Source organism: Chiloscyllium plagiosum, chromosome 22 (assembly GCF_004010195.1).
Source record: "Chiloscyllium plagiosum isolate BGI_BamShark_2017 chromosome 22, ASM401019v2, whole genome shotgun sequence".
NCBI classification, from domain to species: Eukaryota; Metazoa; Chordata; class Chondrichthyes; order Orectolobiformes; family Hemiscylliidae; genus Chiloscyllium; species Chiloscyllium plagiosum.
This window is the reverse complement of record NC_057731.1, coordinates 15,172,448-15,194,569: the sequence shown is the minus strand read 5'-3', so window position 1 is coordinate 15,194,569 and position 22,122 is coordinate 15,172,448. Positions and strand designations below refer to the sequence as shown.

The window sequence follows — 22,122 nt, the reverse complement described above, 5'->3', positions numbered from 1 at the left end:
TCGGGCTGTGTAGCCAGCTGGTACCTGGTTTCAATTGTGCAAGGTGTGCCAGGCTAATATGCTTGGAAGCAGAGAGGAGGCATTTTTTTGACTTCATGCTCTTGCCAAACAACTTTTCGTGCTGACAGCACAGATTGGAACTTCTGCTGAATATCCAAAATGCTGCTATTCGCAGTCAGGTAACATTCTCCACTGGCATAGCAAGTTCACAGTGAAATCACTGGTAAGTTTATACTGACACAGACAGCAGCTTGGGCTGTTTCTGTGATATATCCTGTGTGATCCTTTCAATACTTAACCCCCACGATGAGTTTCCAGCAGAGGTTTGTGGCCAGGTTGTGAACAGACTGGTTTATTCTCAGCTTGTTGCTGAGAGAGATGTGTTTGGTAGTGAAGGGAGATGGGTTTTTGTGATAGTGATGTAGGGCTGGGAGTGCATCAGCGTTTATCTAAACTATACTATGTGTTTAGATTATATCATTACAGGGTAGCATATGGATGAGAAATAGGGAAGGGGCCAATGACTGTGGGACACCAGATATCATAATGTGCAAGCAGAAGAGGTGATTCCAATTGACCTTTCTACTACGATTAGATAAAGAAGAACAGTACCAGGTGGGAGTAGTCTCAAGCAGTTTAGAGATAGCAGTAGAGAGATGCTGAGAAGGATGATGTATTCTACTTATTTAAAAATAACATTCACGGGATATGGGCATCACTTGGCTGGGACAGCATTTACTGCCCATCCCTAGTTGATCCTGAGAGGGTGTAGTGAGCTGCTTTCTTGGACATCATTTGGTGTAGGTAAGGCCTGTTGGGGAGGAAGTTTAAGGATTTTGCCTCAATGACAGTGAAGGAACGGTGCTATATTTCTAAGCCAAGGTGGTGTGTGGCTTGGAGAGAAACTTGTAGCTGGTGGTCTTCCTATGCCATTGTCCTTGTAGTAACTGTGGGTTTTGAAGCTGTTATCTATGGAATCTTGGTGAATTTCTACAGTGCATTTTGTAGATGGTAGAATTCAAAACAGCACCTTCTAAATCTGCAATTACTACCATTTCCTTTGTTAAGGGCATAGTTAAAATATCTGTGGCCTATTTATTTCCGATTTGTAGCAATTCACTATCACTGTATTTATTGACTAGCATATTCCTGGCAAATAGAAAAGTATAAATTACAGTGGGACAGGGCACTGACTAGCATACTTTCAGTGTATTGTTCTTCCTTCCTTCTGTAGAATGCCAATGGAATTGTTTATTCCTTCTCTCCTTCTGGGGCTGTTGCTTTTGAATTTCTTCTGAGTAGCAGCAAAAAAAAATGGCTACCATAAATTTTTTGAGAAACCTAAACAAGAAATGTCAGCTCTAGCTCTTTATACCCTCGGAAATGGGAAACATCTACTTACCCAACTCAGGAGTTCTGAATTAGTAACCAATCTTTCTTCCTATCAATGATCCAGAATGTAAATTAGGACCTTTACCACAAGAGACATCAGAAGTAAGAGACAAGTGCCCTACATAAAATCTAGGTTTCTTAAATTTAACAAATGTAACAAGAAGCACAAATCAAAGATAAAAATTACTGATATATCATGATATTTTAACATATGACAGTTAATCCAATTAAAAATTTTTTGTTCTTTTCAATTAATTTTTACAGCCAAAACTTAAAAAAGAATCTCTTTCCTACAGGTTGTTGTAAAATTGACCTCCTTAGTTCTTCACTAGTACTGTGTCGAAATGAAGCAGAGGAACTTTTAGCTAATACTGGAGAAAACCAGAAAGGATGTAACATCACCCCTTTCTTTGTCTCCTGGTATTTTCACTCTTCTGAAAAACTGGAAATTGCACAAACAACGAAGTCTAGTCATTGGAATGAAATGCATCATTTAGTACAGGTGAGAGAAGATATTGAGTCAACAACAAGTTCCAATCAAGCTTGTTTCGATATATACATAGTTTTAACAAGGAAGAAGACACATCTGCAAGCAACCACCACTGTTCAAACGGAAAAGAAATTGTCTTCAAAAGTACTGGGTATAGAGATATGCAGGTATAAACCTAAGAACTTTACAAGTTATAAATTGCAAAACATTGTGCACTTTCCCAATCACTTATTTCCTTAATTATTTGAAGGATTTGTATGTTTAAATGTGCCTATTTACTTTACGATACAGAATCTTGCTAGATGCCAACTTCAGTAGTCATATTAAGCTGAATTGTCACACAAAGTTACTTCTTTTTGATGTTTACAAGATATTTAAATTTGCAAGAGAATAATTTCTGATAGAATGTGCTGAATCCATGCATTAAACCTATGAAAAAAGTGTTAAGAAAATGATGTAATTTTACTGTAGTAGAAAATCATGTAAATTTTGAGATATATAAAATACTGTCCTACATTTGTACTGAAATATTATAATTATTAGACAGAATTATTTATTTAAGCAGAGATTTAACACTTTGCAGTTAAAGTTACTATATTCTCATGTTTAGTTCCAAGTGGTAAGCTTATTTTGATACTCCAAAACACAACTTTTAATTTTTTTTATTTACAATTGCCCACTTTCACGAACATCTTATAACTGTGTGTGTATATATGCGTATTTGAATTCCTTGTGGAAAATTAAGTCAAACAGGAAAGTAATTTCCATTAAGTATTTGAGCATTTTTCCTTAATTGCTGATGAACATTTTAATTTTTTTGATACATTGTGTTGGTAATCCAAAATTATTTTTAAAAAACATACCATTGAATTGTGCAAAATATGTAAGTGTTTTTGGCAGCTTCTGAGTGCCTAAGTTACATAATATAGTGGCTAAGTTGCTGTAATGTTTAAATGCTTTATTCAATATGTTATGATTTTGAAACACTGACATTTAACGACAGTTCAAATAGAGCTATAGCAGTGACACATCAAACCATTGACCATAGGACTCACTACGGTATTATACAAAATATGTGGCCTACCCAAACTGCAGTAATACCAGCAACAAACACTGATAGAAAGGCTTTAAGGCTCATGAAACTTGCACTGCAGAGTTTATTTTCTCATGTGTCTGACTGAGCTATAACTTATCAACTCTGCAACTTGAACAACAAAAGTGAAACTTTATCATTCAAAAATATGACAGTAACGTATAACACACACTAAATGGCTTGTATTAAGTGAATTAAGTTTTGAGTAATTTCTAGGAACAGCCATCGGCTGTTACAAAATTGTTTAGTTAGAACTTACTTCTTTAAGGCACTTAACATTTTCCGCATTTTCATCCACGTATTACAGATTATAAAAAAAGCTTAAGTGTATAGTTTACTCCCTGCATTTTCTTGCTTACAAAAAAAATGAAAACAAGGGAAGAGCTGATATTCCTGCTTTACTAAATGTAAAATTAATATTTCTGATTGATGTTACCTCAGGAACTCTGCTAGAAGATTCAGATAAAAATTAGGTGGGTCATTCTCATCTACAAACTAAATATTGTTTAGATGAGTTTTAGTTGAAACTTTTAAACATACCCACATAGTTGTCAAATGATGTCATAGTCACCACATGAAAGTTATTTGCACCATTTTTGTAGCAGAGGTGATATAACTTGCCAATCCAGAACATTCTCTTAACTGCTACCAGACAGGAACATTGGTTTCCTGGAAGTTCATGTCCTTTATTATTAAATTGTTGTGCAAAGTGAGGGCACCAGGTGACATTTGACAAACAAAAGCATGGGTTGCTGTAGCTCCTTTAATTTTAATATTGCATATCCTCACAAATGTCAGTAGTTATTTATTTCCTTTTTTTGTGCTGAAATTACAGTGTGTAACAGCTATCACAATCATATAATTTTTTTATTAATAGATTAATACTTCTTGAATAATGAACAGTGTTGTTGAATGCATGTTCTGTATTGATATTGAACAGTGGAAATACACTTTGTTCATTGACCAACACGTTCTCTGGCTAGAGCATTTGTTTTTGATATTCCTAACTAATCTCTGCTCAGTACAAATAGAGGTTTTGTGCCTCTGTTAGTTTGCCCTGACATCAGTGTTCTTTTACACAAGTTTTTTGCTTTTTTTTCCCTCAAGTCTATTGTTGTTTTAAACAAACCTTTTTAGAAGGTCAGTGAGGGCCAGTTGAAACAAGTTTCAATGGTTCACTCTTGCCACTTGTACTTGTGAACATACATCTAGTGGAGACTGCACAGGCAAGGTTTATGTCATAAAATGATTACAGGCTCATTCTGGGTGATGTCACAGTACATTCACTGGGCATTTACTTAAAGGCTGGTATTTATGGTCTTAAATTTTGTAAATATGACAGTTGAACTGTATAATGCATTTCCCTTGCATTTATTTATCAGATTTAACTATTGGGTAAATACTAAAGTAAATTACTGTTGTCAGCATTTGTGCGTGTGTGAAAACCACACTTCATCTATTAATTTTACTGTATTTAGTTCTATTGACAGGTAAAGGAGATGTCGTGATTTCTGAAGGTGTTGGTACTGAGAATTTTAACAGTGCAATGTTATGTTTTTAAAAGGTTGCAAAATTGTGCCAAATGTCCTTTTTTTTATACAAATTGTTTTCAGATTGTACATGAATATGTGTTATGAATTAAATGTTTGGTGTATTTATATCTGTAACTGACTTGGAGAATTAGACTATTAATGTTGAGTTGATCAGAATAAATATCAAGTCTGTAAGAAAATTTGTTTTATTTGATCAATTGAAATCGGAAATGTATCAACACGATATCAAAAATGATTTTTCACAAATATTTCTAGTTTTTTTATCTTTTCTCATAAGATTGCCAATAATATTGCCACCAGCATTTCAACCACAAAATGTGTTACGTTTTCTGACATAAATGTGAGCTGCTACTGTGCAATGTTGGCTCCTGAATGATTGAAAATATACCAAATTACTAATTGTACTACTTATTGTGTCCAAACCTAATAGAGGAGATATATCAGAGGCAAACCAAAAGGAAAAAGGACTCTTGCACTGCTCATGGATCAGTTAATGGTGAGCCAAAGAATGATGATGCTAGATATGACTGGCTATTTAATAACATTTTATGGTATCCTTAGCACTGAAGAATGGTGCAATAATGTTTGCACACAAGAAAAAAAGTTCAAAAGATGATTTTTGTAAAACAAAATGATTCAAGACAGGATGAGTCCAATTTTCTCATTGTGAGCCATGCTGGTAAAACTGAGGCTACATTATAGACAAAACTATCATTTCAAGTGTTGGTTCGTAGTCACTACTTGCCATTGTTATATTGCATGGTGTACTGGTTCTACATATAGTATGTACTAGACTGAATGGGTATGTTGGATACAGACAGGTTGGGATGTGAGGATATGATAGAACACAGGGAAGAGTTTTCCAACTTACCCTTCAGAAGTTCCCACATCCAGACGATGGTCAATGATTCCTAAGGCTACAAACATGGAGAGGCTGGCTGGAAGTCTCAGAAATTGCAGGGGGTGGTTGTATGAAATCCGAAGCTCTACAAAAGGTGTAGGGTGCAAGGAGTAGGCTTGCAAAACATAACCTTATCCCACATTAATGAAAATATATAGGTGCCAATAACACTTGGGAAAGCAGGGATTGAGTAGGGATAGCCAACACAGATTTTTTGGAAGAAGATCCTATCTGACTAATTTGACAATTTTTTGAAAAGGTGACTAACTGCACTACCCTCATCAATATATGTAATGTGGTTTACATGGACTTCAGTAAGACTTTTGACAAGGTCCACGTGGGAGGCTGGTCTAAGAGGTAAAATCCCATGCAATCTAAGGCAAGTTGGCAAACTGGCTCTCAAATAGGAGACAAAGAGAAATGGTGGAGAGTTGTTTTTGTGATTGGAAACCTGCGACCAGCAGTGTATCACAGGAATTAGTGCAGGAACCCCTGCTGTTTGTTAGTTGCATTAACAACTTGCATGCAAAAATCGAAGGAATAATTAGTAAGTCTGCAGATGCCACGAAGAATGGTGGTATTGTTCAGGATGGTCTCAGGCTACAATCTGTTATTCATCAGCGGCAGATGGAATGTAATCCTTGTGCGAGTTGATGCATTTTTGGAGGTGTAATAAGGGAGGGATATACACAAATAATGGTAGATCCCTAGGGAGGAACAAAGGGACCTTTGTGTAGAAATCCACAGATGCCTATAGCTATAAGCACAGGTAAACAGGGTGGTGAAGGTGGCAAATGGGATGTTTGCCTTCATTAGCTAGGACATTGAATTTAGGAACTGGGAAATCTTTTTGCAACTTTGGTTAGGCCACAGATGGAATACTGTATATAGTTCTGGTTGCCACACTCCAGTGCAATTAATTATGTCCTTCTGATAGAGGGTGCAAAGGAGATTAGTCTTCCATCTCAGGCAACATCCTAGTGAGAGAGTGGATAAGCTGGGCTTGTTTTCATTGGCTCAGAGGAAGCTGGAGGGGAAGATTCAAAATGATGAGAGGCATACACAGGAGGAATCTGACTGATTGAAATTATAAAATGTTGGAGAGTCTAGAACCAGGGGACAGTCTCACTACATTAATTGATCACTTAAGACTGGGATGAGGCAGAAAATAGTTCACTCAAAGGGTACCAGTGGCGGCCAAGCCAATGACTAAAATCTAAAATTTCTCTTTTCCTTGAATATAAAGGGATCACAGTATGGGGATGAACAAGGATGTCAAAGTACTTCATAAAAGGTTTTGTCAATTATTTATTATTCAAAAGTAACAAATCCACAGTTTACAGACTGCAAGGTTTCCCCCATTAAAGTGGACAACATGTTTTTTAGAAAATCTGTATTTTTAAAAAGCCATAGTTGTTAAATTAGCCCAAGAAAAATAATACCTGATTTTTATACAGGATTGTGCTGTGACTGCTACAAGACAATGTTAGAACCATTATTCTTGCTCACAATTATAGGAAATAGCAAGGTTTTGGGTGAATCATTTGTATTTACACACAATCACAGTGGATACCATGAATTAACACAGGTAATCCAATATTTGTTTAAATATTGCAACTTGTAATAACTTTTTGTTTGAGAACACCCAACACTCTTCAATCATGCTTGTGATTCTGCTTGGAAACTTTCAGCAAATTTGAGATCAGCTGTGGTGAAGGATTTCTCAAGGAGCTGATTAATGTGCTTTTGAAGCTCTGAATCAAGGAATGCACTCTGTGTTGTCGACTTCTGAAATTATAACATCAATCACAAGTGTAAGTGATAGCCAATTTTTATAAGAACATACTCTCAAACTTTAATAAATACTCCATGTTAATAGTAAAATGACTTTGCTTTGGGACCCTCTTGTGGCATGGTGGTAGTGTCCCTAACTAACTTTGACCGGGAGTCTCGCATTTAAGTCGCACATGTATCAAAGGCACGTTATATCAGCTCTGAGATTAGAAAAAAATAGAGCAGCAATAATAGGTAGATTTAACAGAAATGGTCTCAAGGTAGAGAGCACATTTGCCAAAGCCTAATATAGATTTGGCCACGAGGGAAAAGTTTCACAGGCAGGAGAGACAATGCAAAATGTCTCATTTTAATAGGTGTGGTTAATCTAGTTAAATACTGTTACATGAACACGTAGCTACAAAGTAGATGAAGGAGAAGTGAGCATTTGTAGTTTGTTCTACCTTTCTTTTTAATCCAGAAGATGTGATTGGTGGATTGAAGGTCATCTCTTTCATGCTGAACTCCTCAAAAAGCTCTGTTGCATGCCTGGGTGAAGTAGATAAGTTAATTTAGTCTCTGATCAAATTTAAGAATATAGTATTCCCTAATAATAGGAGTAAAGCACAAATAAACATGTAACTTATTTACTGCCTATCTAATCATAAGGGCATTTTGCAGCCAGTGGATGTGACTTTGTATCTTCAATAATTTGTGTAGCAGCAAAAAGCATTTGAGAAACTGCCTGTTCATTACAAACCACAACTTGTAGCAGTGCAATTATTTTGATACAGAACAGTAAAATTCCTTACTTTCTGCTTAGTTCCATTCTCAGCGCTCCAGAGCCCTCTGATGGAGCACCAGCACTAAGATGTGCTGCAAAACTCCGCACCACAGGATGAAAATGTCTCTGCAATTTAAAAAAATAAAAAACTGGAAGTTGTGTGGTTATCCTGGATTCTAGTGACTTGGAACGCACTGGGACTAAGATTGTCTACAAACAATTTGCCAGCACGTTTATTGAAATACTCACCCTAAATACAATAGGCATCAGCACAATTATATTATTTTGCATGAGAAGAGCTCAGGTGTTCATCAATAACATAGTTGATTTAAAGAAAACTATAGTGGAATTGAACAATATGAATGGTTTAACATTTACATTTGAATAACAGTACTAAGAATACTGTACTAGAAATTTGGAATTAATGAATTCCAAAGGAAATAGTCTCCTTGATAAACAAAATTGAAAAGGACTTTATCAAATTTGTCTATAAGACTTCTATAGATTTCTACTTGTGTTTATATCAAGTTTCATTGGAAACATTTTACTATTTACTTGTGTAGTACCAACAGGATTAAATGGACAATGTTATACAACGAAAAACAAGTTTACCTGGAGGTAATGTAACTCCCACAATGCAGTATTCTGTGCATTACAGTATTCAGGTTCATTAAGCTCTGGTAGATAAAGTCCACTGCCATGGGATTCATTGTCGAGCAAAATATCTGTCTTTGGAAATGACTGGAGGAAAAGTTTCAAAAATACACATGGTATATGATTCAATTCAACTTTAACTTTCTTTTAAGGAAGAAGCCACCCTGCTAGAAGTAGTTACAGTTACATAAATGTCAAATATAAAACTGATGACAATGATAATTGGAGAGAGTGAGGACTGCAGATGCTGGAGGTAAGAGTAGAGAGTGTGGTGCTGGAAAAGTACAGCAGGTCAGGCAGTGTCCGAGGAGCAGGAGAATCGACGTTTTGGGCAAGAGCCCTTCATCAGGAATGAGGCTTGTGAGCCAAAGAAGTGGAGATGGGGGGTAATGGTTATAGGTCGGAGAGGAGGGTGGAGTGGATAGGTGGGAAGGAAGATGGACAGATGGCACTGCTCTCATGACTTGTCCTAAGTTGGAAGATTGGATCGGGGGGGGGGGCAGGGAAACTGCAGTGTGGTTGGAGGGTCCCAAGACGGAAGATGAGGCATTCCTCCTCCAGGTATTGGGTGATTAGGGTGGGACGATGAAGTGTTTGGCCACGGGGCGGTGGGATTTGTTGCCGCGGGTGTCCCGGAGATGCTCGCTGAAGTGCTCTGCAAGTAAATGTCCTCTCTCCCCAACGTAGAGGTGACCGCTTTGGGAGCATTGGATACAGTAAATGACATGGGTGGAACTGCACGTAAAACTCTGATGGATGTGGAAGACTCCACTGGGGCCTTGGACGGAGGTGAGAGGGAAGGTGTGGGTGCAGGTTTTGCAGTTCTCTCGGTGGCAGGGGAAGATGCCGGGAGGTGTGAACTTGTGAAGAAAGTCACGGAGAGAATGGTCTTTATGGAAAGCGGATAGGGGAGGGGAGGGAAATAAATCGAGAGGGAAGGTGTGGGTGCAGGTTTTGCAGTTCTCTCAGTGGCAGGGGAAGATGCCAGGAGGGGAAGGTGAGTTGGCGGGAGGTGTGAACTCGTGAAGAAAGTCACGGAGAGAATGGTCTTTATGGAAAGCGGATAGGGGAGGGGAGGGAAATAAATCTCTGGTGGTGGGATTCAGGAAGGAAAGGGAGGTGTCCGAGATGGTCCAGGTGAACTTAAGGTCGGGGTAGAACGTATTGCTGAAGTTGAACTGTTCAACCTCCTCGTGGGAGCACAAGGTGGCACTGATATTGTCATCAATGTAGCGGAGAAAAAGGTGGGGAATGGTATCCCTGTAACTGCGGAAGAGAGATTGTTCTATGTAACCAACAAAGAGATAGGCATAGCCTGGGCCCATGCAGGTGCTCATGGCTATCCCTTTCGTCTGGAGGAAGTGGAAGGATTCAAAGGAGAAATTATTGAGGGCGAGGACCACTTCAGCCAAATGAATGAGAATATCAGAGAAGGGGTACTAGTGGGGATGCTTGTAGAGGAGGAAAAGGAGGGCTTGGAGGCCTTCGTCATGGTGGACAGAGGTGTTTTGGGCCGGATGTCCATGGTGAAGATAAGCCATTGGGGGCTGAAGAAATGAAAGTCTCGGAGGACGTGGAGGGCGTTGATGGTGTCCTGAACATATGTGGGAAGTCCCTGGACCAGGTGGATAGGACAGTATCAAGGTATATGGAGATGAGTTTGGTGGGACAGGAGCAAGCTGAGACAATAGGTCAGCTGGGGCAGTCAGGTTTGTGAATCTTCGGTAGGAAGTAGAACTGAGTGGTGCGGGGATCCCGGACTATGAAATTGGAAGCTGTGGTTGGGAAGTCTCCTGAAGTGATGAGATTGTGTATGGTCTGGAAGATGATGGGGAGATGAGGTCATGATCAAGGGGGCATTAGGAGGAGGTAGCATCAAGTTGGCGCCTGGCTTCAGTGGTATAGAGGTCAGTGCATCAAACTACCACTGCACACCCCTTATCCACTAGTGATGGTGAGGTTGGGGCTGGAGCAGAGGGATGTGCACTGTGACAGTGAGGGGTTGGAGTGGGTAAGGATGGTGGTGGTGGAGGTGGTCAGTGTCACGGCGGAAGTTGGAAATGGAGAGATCGAGGGCAGGTAACAGACCAGCATGGGATGTCCAGGTGGATGGGGTGTGTTGGAGGCGAGAGAAGGGGTCCTTGGATGATGAGTGGGAGTCTTGGTGGAAAAAATAAGGCCGGAGGCAGAGGAAGAAGTGTTCGATGTCACAATGCGTGTTCAATTACTTGATCTGGGAGCGTAGGATAATGAAGGTGAGGCCTTTGCTGAGGATTGATCGTCACCCACGCTCCCCTCCCGACACCTTCCCCTGCCACCATAGGAATTGCAAACCCTGCACCCACACCTCCGTCCAAGGCCCAAGGGAGCCTTCCACATCCATCAGTTTTATCTGCAGTTCCACCCATGTCATTTACTGTATCCATTTGCTCCCGATTCAGTCTCCTCTACACTGGGGAGACGGGATGCCTACTTTCAGAGTGCTTCAGAGAACATCTCTGGGACTCCTGCACCTCCACTGCCCCGTGGTCAAATACTTTATCTCCCCCTCCCACTCCGCCAAGGACATGCAGGTCCTGGACCTCCTCCATTGCCACACCCTAACCACCCGACACCTGGAGGAAGAATGACTCATCTTCCGCCTTGGGATCCTCCAACTCCATGGCATCAATGTGGATGTCACCAGTTTCCTTATTCTCCTCCCCCTACCTTATCCCAGTTCCAGCCTTCCAACTCGGCACTGCCCCCATGACCTGTCCATCTTCATTCCTTGCCCGAAACATTGATTCTCCTCCTGCTCGGATTCTGCCTGACCTACAGTGCTTTTCCAGCACTACACTCTCTACAATGATTATATGTAATCCGACTCCTCAACAACAATCACGATTTTCACTGTGACACAATTTAATTCTTTTAACTACTACTACTACTTTGAATAATTGGATATTTATTTTGAGAGGACCTTAATAATAGCAAAGTGCAGGTTTTAAAGATAAACCGTGGCATTTCATTAATCCATTACAGACAATGGTTGCATGTAACTCATCAAGGACTCATCATAACCTTATGGCAAGGCTAACTTTATAACAAGAATAACAACAAAATCTTTTACTTAATTTATTTTCCTGTCTGTCTTGCATTATTAAAATCATGTATTCGTTAATGGTGCTAAATTAATGAGTCGAGGATTGCATACTGCTGTGTTCAAGAATTGACATCCTAATACTGTACCAATTACATTTATTTATACATTGCTTTCAACTTTTACAGAAAAAATACCCAAGGCACTTCATTGACACAAAAAGAGTAAATCAAATGCTGAGATGAAGAGGGAAATATGAGTGGTGACAAAAACCATCATCGAAAAAGTAGATGTTAGGAAGAGGGCATACGAAGAGCGGAAGGTATTAAGTAAAGATTTCTAAAAGGTGGAGACAAACCGTTGAATACTAGGTTGCTGTAGTGGCTGTAAGATGGAGGAGGTGGTGCATAAAGTCCCAAAGGATTAGTGTAGTGGATGAAGCGACACGAGACTCTATGGAGGTTATGGAGATAGGAAGGGAGTTAGGCCAAAAAATTAATTAAACACTGGGACAGGAATTTTAAATAAAAAGATTTAGGGGACCAGATGGCAGTGAAAATCAGGGACAGTGACAAGCAAGATTCAATTTGTGACAGGACATGTGAAACCAATGGGCTGAAGCTTACTTCCTCTCAGGTAAGTTAGACACAATGGCATAGTCATCTGGTAGCGACAAAGTCTGGATGAGTTAAGCAAACATTGGCCAAAAGGTGGATAGAAGGGCATACTGCAGCTTAGTTATAACTACAAATAGTCAATATCTCCTAGTGTGAGAGCACTTACATTCATTAATACTCTATTTGTTGCCAGGATACCGATGGTGGAATTGGGTAGAACATTAAGTGCAAGAGTAGTCAGACGTTTCAAATAAGCATTAGCACGTTGCAAAGAAACTTGTTTTCTTCGTTTTGTCAGCATCACATCGATACATTGCAGCAAAATCAAAACATCTTCATTTGTATCCCCTGAAAAACACAGTTAATAGTGTTCAAACAGCTTTCAAGATAATCACGTGGTGGAGTAAAACCAACTACTTGAATTGCTGTTGCCAAGATTTTTATGCACACTTGTCTGCAGAGATGTTAATAACTAGTCATGCAAGAAGAGCTGGGAATTACAAAGTCACCTTTTTATTCTGGATAATGAGAAAGATATCAAAGTATGCAGCAGGATATAGAGCAGCTGGGAAGTTGGAGTTTAATCTGGACATATTCCCCAAGTGTGAGGGGATGCATTTCGAGAGGTCAAATGCAAGAATATTGTGTACTATAAATGGTCAGACCTTTAGATGCCTTGATATGCAGAGGGATCTTGGGGTGCAAGTCCATAGCTCCCTAAAAGTGGTAAAGAAGGCATACAGTATGCTTGTCTTCAGCAGTTCAGGCACTAAATACAAAGGTTGGCAAGCCCTGTTGACACCATATGACTTTGCTCAGGCCACATTTGGAGTACTGCGCATGGTTCTTGCCACCACATTAGGAAGGATGTGGAGGCTTTGGAAAGGGTGCAAAAGAAGTTTACCAGGATGTTGCCTGGATTCAAATGTATTAGCTATAAAGATAGGTTGGACAAACTTAGACTGTTTCACTAGAGCACTGGAGGCTGAGGGCAATCTGATCAAAGTATATACATTTATGAGGGGCTTGGATAGGCTGGACAGTCGAGAGTCTTTCTCCCAGTGTGAAAATATCAAATTCTATGATACAAAGGTTTAAGGTGAGGTGGGAGTTTTTTTTTACACAGAGGGTAGTAGGCACCTGGAATGAGCTTCAGGTGGGGAGTCAAATCAATGTTTAAGAAGCATTTAGACAGACACATGAAAAGGCAGGGAATAGAGGAATATGGACCATGAGCAGGCAGATAGGAATAGTTTAGAAAGCATCATGGTTAGCACAGACATGGCAGGGCCAAAGAATTTGTTCCTGTGTTATACCGTTCTATGTTCTTGCTAGATTGTTTTAAAGTCTCTTCTCTGCTGTTCTGGTTGAAGGACCCATCATGAACACAGACATTCTCAAAAGGTTGTGTATATTATAAATAGCTCATAGCATACAGCTTAAATTGATAAATTGGTATTTTAGTTTGGAAAGGTTAGACTGAAAATTGGAATCAAAGAAACAGCTCCATGAATTAGTGAACTCCAACTGGTGTCAAACCATTAAATGAACCTTCAACCAACTGTAAAGAAAGGAACAAAATTCTCAAATAACAAGTCCAATAAAAATATTCACTCAACTTTCATTGTCCACAAATGCACAGAAATAGGATTAGGCACTTCAGAAGCCTGTTTCACCACTCAATTAGATCACGGTTAACATGGAAACAACTTCATTTCTCTACTTTTAGCCATATCTTCAGATAAACGTTTGGTAAGTAAAAGTATCAATTTCGGTCTTTCAAAATTTCATTTGGCCAGTATCTATAGTCCTTGGGAGAGACTTCCACTGACATTCCTGTTAACGTTAAAATGCTTACAATTTCTCTGTTAAATGATCAAATCATACCTAGATTTTCCGAAAACAAGAAATTCTGTATTGATCCTGCTAACTCCCTTAATCATTTTAAATATCTCAATTATCCTTCAACTATCTAAACTCAAGAGTATACAAACCATGTTTATTATATGTCCATATAATTCTTTAATTGCTTTTATCATCCAGGTGACTCTGCGCAGTAGCTATTTCAATCAACCTTTTGGACTTCTGACAAGTCCAGAACAAGTGGGATTGAGCCAAGACTTTCTAGTCCTGAGATAATGACCCGAGCAGTGTGCCACAAGATCCCTTCCCTGAAACAGCATCTTCCCTATGGTTCAGTGTCAAAAAATGATGTGGCATTCCAAAGGGGATCTGGCTATGGCTGGGGCATTGCTTTTGATACTTTAGATGGCTTTTTGTACATACACTTTTAGGGAGTTACGTATACAGATACCGACATATTTCCACCCATCTGCAGATTCTAAGTTTGCACCATTAATATTGCTGTTTCTTTATCTTGGATTCAAAGTGACTCACTTCACATTTCTGTACACTGAACTGCATCTATCATAGTTTTACTTCTCAGTTTGCCTGTATATCCGTTTGCAATTTACTGCTAACTTCAGCATCATTTACAAATTTGGATATAGAATTATTTTCTTCCTTCACCCTAGTCATTAATATATACAGCGAAAAGCAACAGCCCTCTATAAATGCCTGGAGAACACCACTCAATGTCCCACTAATCAAAAAACAAATTTTTATTTTTGTCCTGTTTCTTCCTTTCCAAACAATTACCAACTTAAAATCACAATATTGTTCTGAACTCCATACATTCTCAATTTTGCCAGGTAACAGGATTAATACTAACAGCTAGAACACACTGACGGGCTTCAAAGATTCACATACAAGTCTTTCATTTGGCAACAGCGCAATCTGCAGGAATCAGTAAGACTGTTCCTGTCAATGCAATTTCCTTATTAAGCATCGAATGAATATTCAAGCTGCTTAGACGTTATATGTGACACTTGACTTGTCACAGACTTGCTGTTTAATTTTTTAAAAACCAGAAAATTAACATTACCAGCATGTAGCACAAACAACATCTTATAAAGTTGCGTGTAGAATTTCATTGGGTCAATGTTCAGCACATCACCTGAAGAACAGAACAAAAAGTTGAAGGATTTAATTTATAGACTTGGACCACAATTAAGCTTCAACATGAATAGTTTTAGAAAAACATAACCCTATCAAGATATAAATTATTGTGAAATACAAAACCAATTGCCACCTTCAGTTCAGTAATACAGCTGAAAGTCTTCTCACAGGGGCCTACCTTGTCCAGAAAGTATATGAAAGGCAGCCTGAATACAGTGAAGGCACTCCCTGTAATGAAGACTCTGTAACAAGAAAGTGAAATTCAGAATGAAGGGGGTACACAGCAACCATTACAAGGGTAAACTGTCTGAACCACTGACTGTGATATAAAATCTTTCCAGTAATAGGAGTAACTTGCACTCACCCCAGAGTCAATTAGAGCATGCAGAACCACCAGAAGGTCATCAAAGAATTCCACATTAATGAGATGAGCAAATCTGACAAAACATTTTGCACGGTTAGTTTCTACAGGTAGAAAGAACACTGAAAATATGGCTGATTATAGGCAGGGCTGCATGATGGACAAATGCAAGAGTCAAATCACAAAACATAAAACACTTACAGTGAAATTGACATTTTAAACAATGTCAAATATAAAAATGAATCAAACGTGCTCCCTTACTTGGCCAGGCCTTCCAGAACACCAGGAAGTAGTACTGATTTTTGTGCTTTCTTTAGAATTCTGAAGTACGTCAGAAACACAATATTCAGGATTTCAGTATGCTGTCAGCAAGACAGAAAGCCCATTAGCAAAATTTTGATTTGGAAATAATTTAAAGAAAAATCAGTTGACAAAAGTTCAACAACCTTTGTAGAAACAATTCATGCACATGACTAACTTTAAACATTAGCATTTTCCAACTGAGTAATTAACAACATACAAATCCTCACTTTATGTAATCCCACATAACACCATTTCACTTTAGTATTGTTTTAGTTTTATGACATATTCTCACTCAACCCTGGTTAAACATGGCTGCCCCAACGTTCACCTTAACACTGGACAAGTTGAATGAGTGGGCAAATCAATGGTAGATGCAAATAAATATTATTCACTATGGAAGCAAAAACAAGGCAGCAGGTTACTACCTGAATGGCTGTAAATTGGGAGAGGGGAGTGTGCACCAGTTGTTGACCAGTTGTGTGCACCAGGGAGCATGTGCAGCAGGCGTTAAAGAACGCAAATGGTCTGTTGGCCTTCACTGCGAGAGGTTTCGAGTACGTGAGCAGGAATGTATTCTTGTAGTTATACAAGGCCTTGGTGAGGCCATACCTAGAATACTGTGTGCAGTTTTGGTCTCCTTTTCTGAGGAAGGATGCTCTTGCTCTCAACCAGGCTGATTCAGGGGATGGCAGGACTGACTTTGAGGAGAGATAGACTAGGTTGGGATTGTTTTCGCCGGAGTTCAGATGAGTGAGGGGGGATCTCATAGAGACTTATAAAATTCTAACAGGACTAGACAGGGTAGTACAGAGAGGATGTTCCCAATAGTGGGTGCGTCCAAAGCCAGGGGTCACGTCCTGAGGATTTGGGATGGACCATTTAGCAGAGTTGAGGAGACATTTATTTGCCCAATGAGTGGTGGGCCTGTGGAATTCATTACCACACGAAGTAGTTGATGCCAAAACATTGAATGCACTCAAGGGGCAGCTAGATATAGCACTTGGGCGAATGGGACCAAAGGTTATGGGGAGAAAGCAGGATTAGGCTACTGAGTTGGATGATCAGCCACAATTGTAATGAATGGCAGAGCAGGCTTGAAGGGCCACATGGCCTCCTCCCACTCTTATCTTTGTTTCTTGGAATTATCTCCTCACTGCCCTTGCTTCTTCCGTATGGTTTTGCTTCCGTCTCTGGTGTTGCCTTGCCTCCCAGAGTAGCCTTGCTTCCTCCCCTATCTCCCAAATCCTGGACTCCCTCCCATCAGCTGCTTACCTCAGGCAGCTCCTTTTATCATAGAAAGCCAATCCATTCGCCAGGCTGTGGCGCTGAACTCAGACAGAGGCACTCCATCTAGTGACAGAATTAGTCAATGCAGAGAGCTCTACTGACAACTTCTGCCACTAGATGGAGCCTGATCAATTGAAACTTCATCATGAATTTATTTTCAAAATGTATTTGTAGTAATGACGCTTACATTATAAAATCTGTTTTAAATCAACTCATTTAAATCAAGTCTTATGTTCCGTGAAGTTACAGCACTGCTATAGGACGAACCTGTATCCAACACTGCACCACAAGATCCATTATATTTAGTACTTTGTCTATTTTAGAACAAAATAATCTTTTACAAATGTGGGCATTTTGGAATGCACATAGTTTCAATTTATGAAGCTTCTTCAAAGTTTTGTTTTGTCCAGAAGAGTCATGAAGTACCTGTACAGTGTTTCTTTTATATTCAGTAATTTATATTGCAAGTTATTCCAGGAATACACAGTATTGTGCACTTATGACACAATATTTCAAACTGTAAACTTGCTGCGCAATAAATGCCCACAGGAACATAACTCTGGCTTGAACAGCAATCTTTATAGGAAACCATGCTTCACTTAAAAATCATTTCACTTCAAGTCTCAAAGTTCAGGAACACAGCCACAAAATTAAGTGAGGACTTCTATAACAGAAACTGATTTGGTAGATCACGAATTACGGTGGTATATTGCAAACTTGCGGTCACAAATTTAAAAACAACTTGTAATAGGGGAAAAAACATATTCCCTTGGGAAATCGGTCCTACAGATTGATGCCTTTTAAATTTTGCCTAGGAGACACAGCATTCTGAACAAATTGTAGAGTTTTTAATACACGACAAAGGTTTTATGACAGGTATACCAACGAACCAATGGCTGCAAACACATAAATAATTCAGAATATCTGGGTTGCCTACAAGCAGATTGATGCAGGACTTTACTCTGAAAGCTTTGGAATAATTAAAAGAGAGAGATTTTAAAGTTCAAGTGAAACCTTATAATTATTTATATTTACAGTTTGTCAAATACAAATATCTCACCTACTTGTGGCTCAGCTTTAATGTTTTACGTCGTGATTATCTGCAGCGTCTTTCAGTCCAACTGCAATCACTCCAGCATTTACTGTGGCATCATATACATTGCAAATCATCTTGGTGACCTTGCCACACCAACAAGAAAGTGGTTTGCAAATTCCAACTGTAGTAGTCCTTGTTTAAAATTTCAATACTTTAGCAACTTACTGTGAATCTAGGTTCTGACTTGGCTAGATGTGAAATTTTGACAGTGTGCTTTTACTACATAGAAGCAAGTCAAATACATAGAGATATTAAGGTCTGAAATTTAGAAACCACATACCAGTTTCAGTTTTCTGTCTTTACTTTCTGAAGCTTCAGTTTCAAGAAGTTCTTTCTCTAGTTTCTCTTCTGCTTTTTTCCACTGAAAAATAAAGATTTTAAAACCAAATTGATCCACTTGAGTCAAGCTCAGAGAATTGTCATTTTAACAAAGTTGAAAGAAACTTCCCATACAGTTGCTTGATGCTGGAAGGAAGACTAGACAGTGGAAACATTACCTTTCTCTGCATCCTGGAAAGATTTTTCCTTTTCTCTTTGTATGTCATGAATTTTTTTTTAGGGGCAATATCCTCTGAATCTTTTTTAACTTCTACTTCCTTAATTCGCAATGCAAGAAATGTCTTAAGCACCTAATTGAAAAAACAGAATTGCATTTTAATAGATTGGAATTGGAAATTCAGACAGATATTTTGCATCACAAGGTGTGGAATTAGTTACCAGGGAAGACCGATGAAAGTAAAAATACAAATGGATTCAGCAAAATTAAATGGACATGCTGAAAAAACAGGTAGGTGCGCCTGCTTACAAAACAGAAAAGGAGCACTAGAAATCCAGACCTATGTGAACATAGTAACAGGAGTAGGCTACCCAGCCTCTCAAACCTGTTCCACCATTCAATGAGATCATGGATGTGGCCTCATCGCATATAGTTGCCTTTGGTCCATAATACATTTGCTGAACAAAAATTTAAGGGTTATCTCAGAATTAAATAAATAACTGATCCCAGATCCACTGCTTTTTTTTATGGAAAACAGATCCAAACATTTACCACCCTTTGTGCGGAGAAGGGCTTCCTAACATCTCCCTGAACCGGCTGGTGCCTAATTCTCAGACTATGCAGTCTAGTTCTAGAATCCCCAACCAGTGGGAATAGTTTATCTTTACACACCCTGTCCTTTCCTGTTAATACCTTGAAAACCTCGATCAGACCACTCTTTAACCTTCTAAATTCTAGAGAAAACAGGCCGAATTTGTACAAACTCTCCTTTTAACTTAACTGCTACTAACTGATCCATGCTTTTCACTTTAAAACGCTACATTGAACTCGATCATGTTACGATCATTATTTGATAAATGTTCACACAATTAGGTTACGAATTAAATCTGGCTCATTATTCATCACTAAATCAATATTGCTTGCCTCCTTGTTACATCTTTCATGTATTGCTGTAGGAAACTATCTTGGACACACTGCAGAAATTCATTACCTTTCTAACAGGAACTTGTCTGCTTCTCCTAATCTCTCAAAACTTATAATCACTCATTAATACTACTCTGGCTTTGCTACAACTTGCCTAATTTCTGCACTTATTCAATCTAGCACTTCAGAGCTGTTACCATGGCCTGCACACAATATCTACTACAGTTTTAGATTCTTTACTGCTCCTTAGTTCCTCCCATACAGTCTCCACTGAATGTCTTGCCCCATTATATCCTCCCTCACCACTGAAGTAATTTGGTTTCTAATCAGTGATGCTACTGCACATCCTGTGATTTTTCCTGTCCATCCCTGTAAACCTTATAACCTGGTATATTTAGTTCCCAATCCAGATCATCTGAAGCCATGTTTCAGGAATGGCTACTATCTCATCATCTCCAATTTCAATTTGTGCTGCAGTTCACTTAATTTATTCCTTAAACCCCATGCATGTAGAACTTATAGAACTTTTATTTGGACCACACACTATAACCCTTAGCACTGATGTTTTATTCAGCTGTTTATTATTTCTCTTTAGGTTTAATGTATATACTTCTAGTTTTGATATTCCCTGCCATACCTGAAGCAATATTTATGACCGCTTCTTTATTTTGCCGTTACTTGACTTTGAAATTGTATCGACTTCCCCATCACCTCCTCTCACCCCATTCCTTATGACTTCAGTTCGCTTTTTCACAAGAACATTGGTCCCACACCGGTTCAGTTAGAGCCAGTCTCAATACAGTTCCTTCCCGTAACAAAACGGATGCCAGTGCCCCACAAAAATGGAACCTCTCTTTCCTGCACCACTCCGTCAGCCACATGCTTACTTCTCTAATTTTCTTATCTCTTCGCCAGTTTGCATGTGGCTCAGGTAATAATCCAGAGATTAGAACTCTAAATCCTGTTATTTAATTTTGTTCCTAATTCCAGATATTCTCCAAACATGGACTCTTGCTATACTTGTGATGTTGTTGGTCCCAACGTGAACCACAACAACTGGATCCTCCCTCTCCAATATCCTTTTAGTAATCTCTGGTCAGAAATGACTCTTACCTTAGCACCAGGCTGGTATCACACCGTGTGAGACTCTCAATTCTGCTTACAAAGGATGCTATCTGTACTTCTAATTGTACAAGCTTCCACCATCACCAGATCTCTCTTTGCACCCCATGCTTTAATGACCTCCCATATCATGGTTCAGTGATCAGTTTGCCCAATCCTTTCCCTCATCCACTCAGGGAGCATGTACCTCTCATACCTGTTACACAAGGTCAAGAGCTAAGGCTCAACCAATGTGAAGGTCAGAATCCTTCTACCTGCCTCACTTCTAGTCACATCCTCCTGTCCCTGACTACTGATCAAATCTGGAGTACTTAACCTACATGGTATGACTGCTTTAGGAAACACAGCCCCCATGTAACTCTCCCTCTCCTGGATGTGTTGCTCGAAGCTCCAACTCCAGCTCATCAACGTTTGAGCCACAGCTCCTCAGGCAACCATCACTTGATTTGGTGACCATGAACCACAATGGGATCCATCACCTCGACACATCATGCAGATACAACATATCGCCTAGCCCTGCATTGTTAAGTTATTAAATTAATTTTTAACTCATTTTTTAATTTCTTGTCTTTTTTAAACTATTTCTCTAACTTACCTTTAATCTGCAAGCAACTTAGAATAGGTATTCAAATTAGCAGTTACTTACCAACCAATGAACTTAAGGTTTTTCCTGAGAATATCCCTTTTATCCCTACTGTTGCTGATCCCCGAGTTTACTCCACTACCGTCTCCCCCCTCTCTTTCCGGGCTCCTAGGTAAGTGTACAAGCCTCAGACTCTGGTTTTATTTCCTGCTCAGTCTCCTCTTTCACCTCATGTCCCAGATTCCCAAAATCTGAATCCGAAATGTTAATACTGCTTTTTCTACGCAGATGTTGGCAGATCTGCTGAGTTTTTCCAACAATTTCTGATTTTGCTCCATAAGACCTTATTTGGATATTAAAGAGCAGAAGTTATACTTGAATGGAACAAACTCCAGAAGCCGACATATATGTACACTTCAGGATTATAATGTTACTTGCTACTGAATCAACATGGCTCATATTAAGAATGGTATGATGCAGTAAAGCACCCAAACCACCTAAATTTCACTATGCCTATCTTTAGTTCATTATTTCCATCAATTTGTTTCTGTGCACCTTCCATGTCCATTAAGGCTACACAGATGGACATAAAA

General features: G+C 39.2%; 2 protein-coding genes across 2 annotated transcripts in view; one reads left to right on the top strand and one right to left on the bottom strand.

Annotated features, from left to right (window-relative positions):
* The window catches only part of plce1 (phospholipase C, epsilon 1), a 381,748-nt gene extending 377,041 nt beyond the window's left edge, over positions 1–4,707 (top strand). Inside the window, exon 33 of the mRNA XM_043712462.1 lies at positions 1,689–4,707. The gene's annotated coding sequence lies outside the window, so the exon portion shown is untranslated. The remainder of the gene's footprint in view (positions 1–1,688) is intronic.
* Positions 4,708–6,724: 2,017 nt separating this feature from the next.
* noc3l (NOC3-like DNA replication regulator) overlaps positions 6,725–22,122 on the bottom strand; it is a 60,802-nt gene continuing 45,404 nt past the window's right edge. Inside the window, exons 11-21 of the mRNA XM_043712463.1 lie at positions 18,902–19,033; positions 18,685–18,765; positions 15,980–16,080; positions 15,722–15,794; positions 15,536–15,599; positions 15,284–15,355; positions 12,506–12,687; positions 8,599–8,727; positions 8,015–8,112; positions 7,667–7,751; positions 6,725–7,217 (exon numbers count right to left, since the gene is read on the bottom strand). Coding sequence (XP_043568398.1) covers positions 7,089–7,217; positions 7,667–7,751; positions 8,015–8,112; positions 8,599–8,727; positions 12,506–12,687; positions 15,284–15,355; positions 15,536–15,599; positions 15,722–15,794; positions 15,980–16,080; positions 18,685–18,765; positions 18,902–19,033 — 1,146 coding nt within the window. The 3' untranslated portion in view covers positions 6,725–7,088. The remainder of the gene's footprint in view (positions 7,218–7,666; positions 7,752–8,014; positions 8,113–8,598; positions 8,728–12,505; positions 12,688–15,283; positions 15,356–15,535; positions 15,600–15,721; positions 15,795–15,979; positions 16,081–18,684; positions 18,766–18,901; positions 19,034–22,122) is intronic.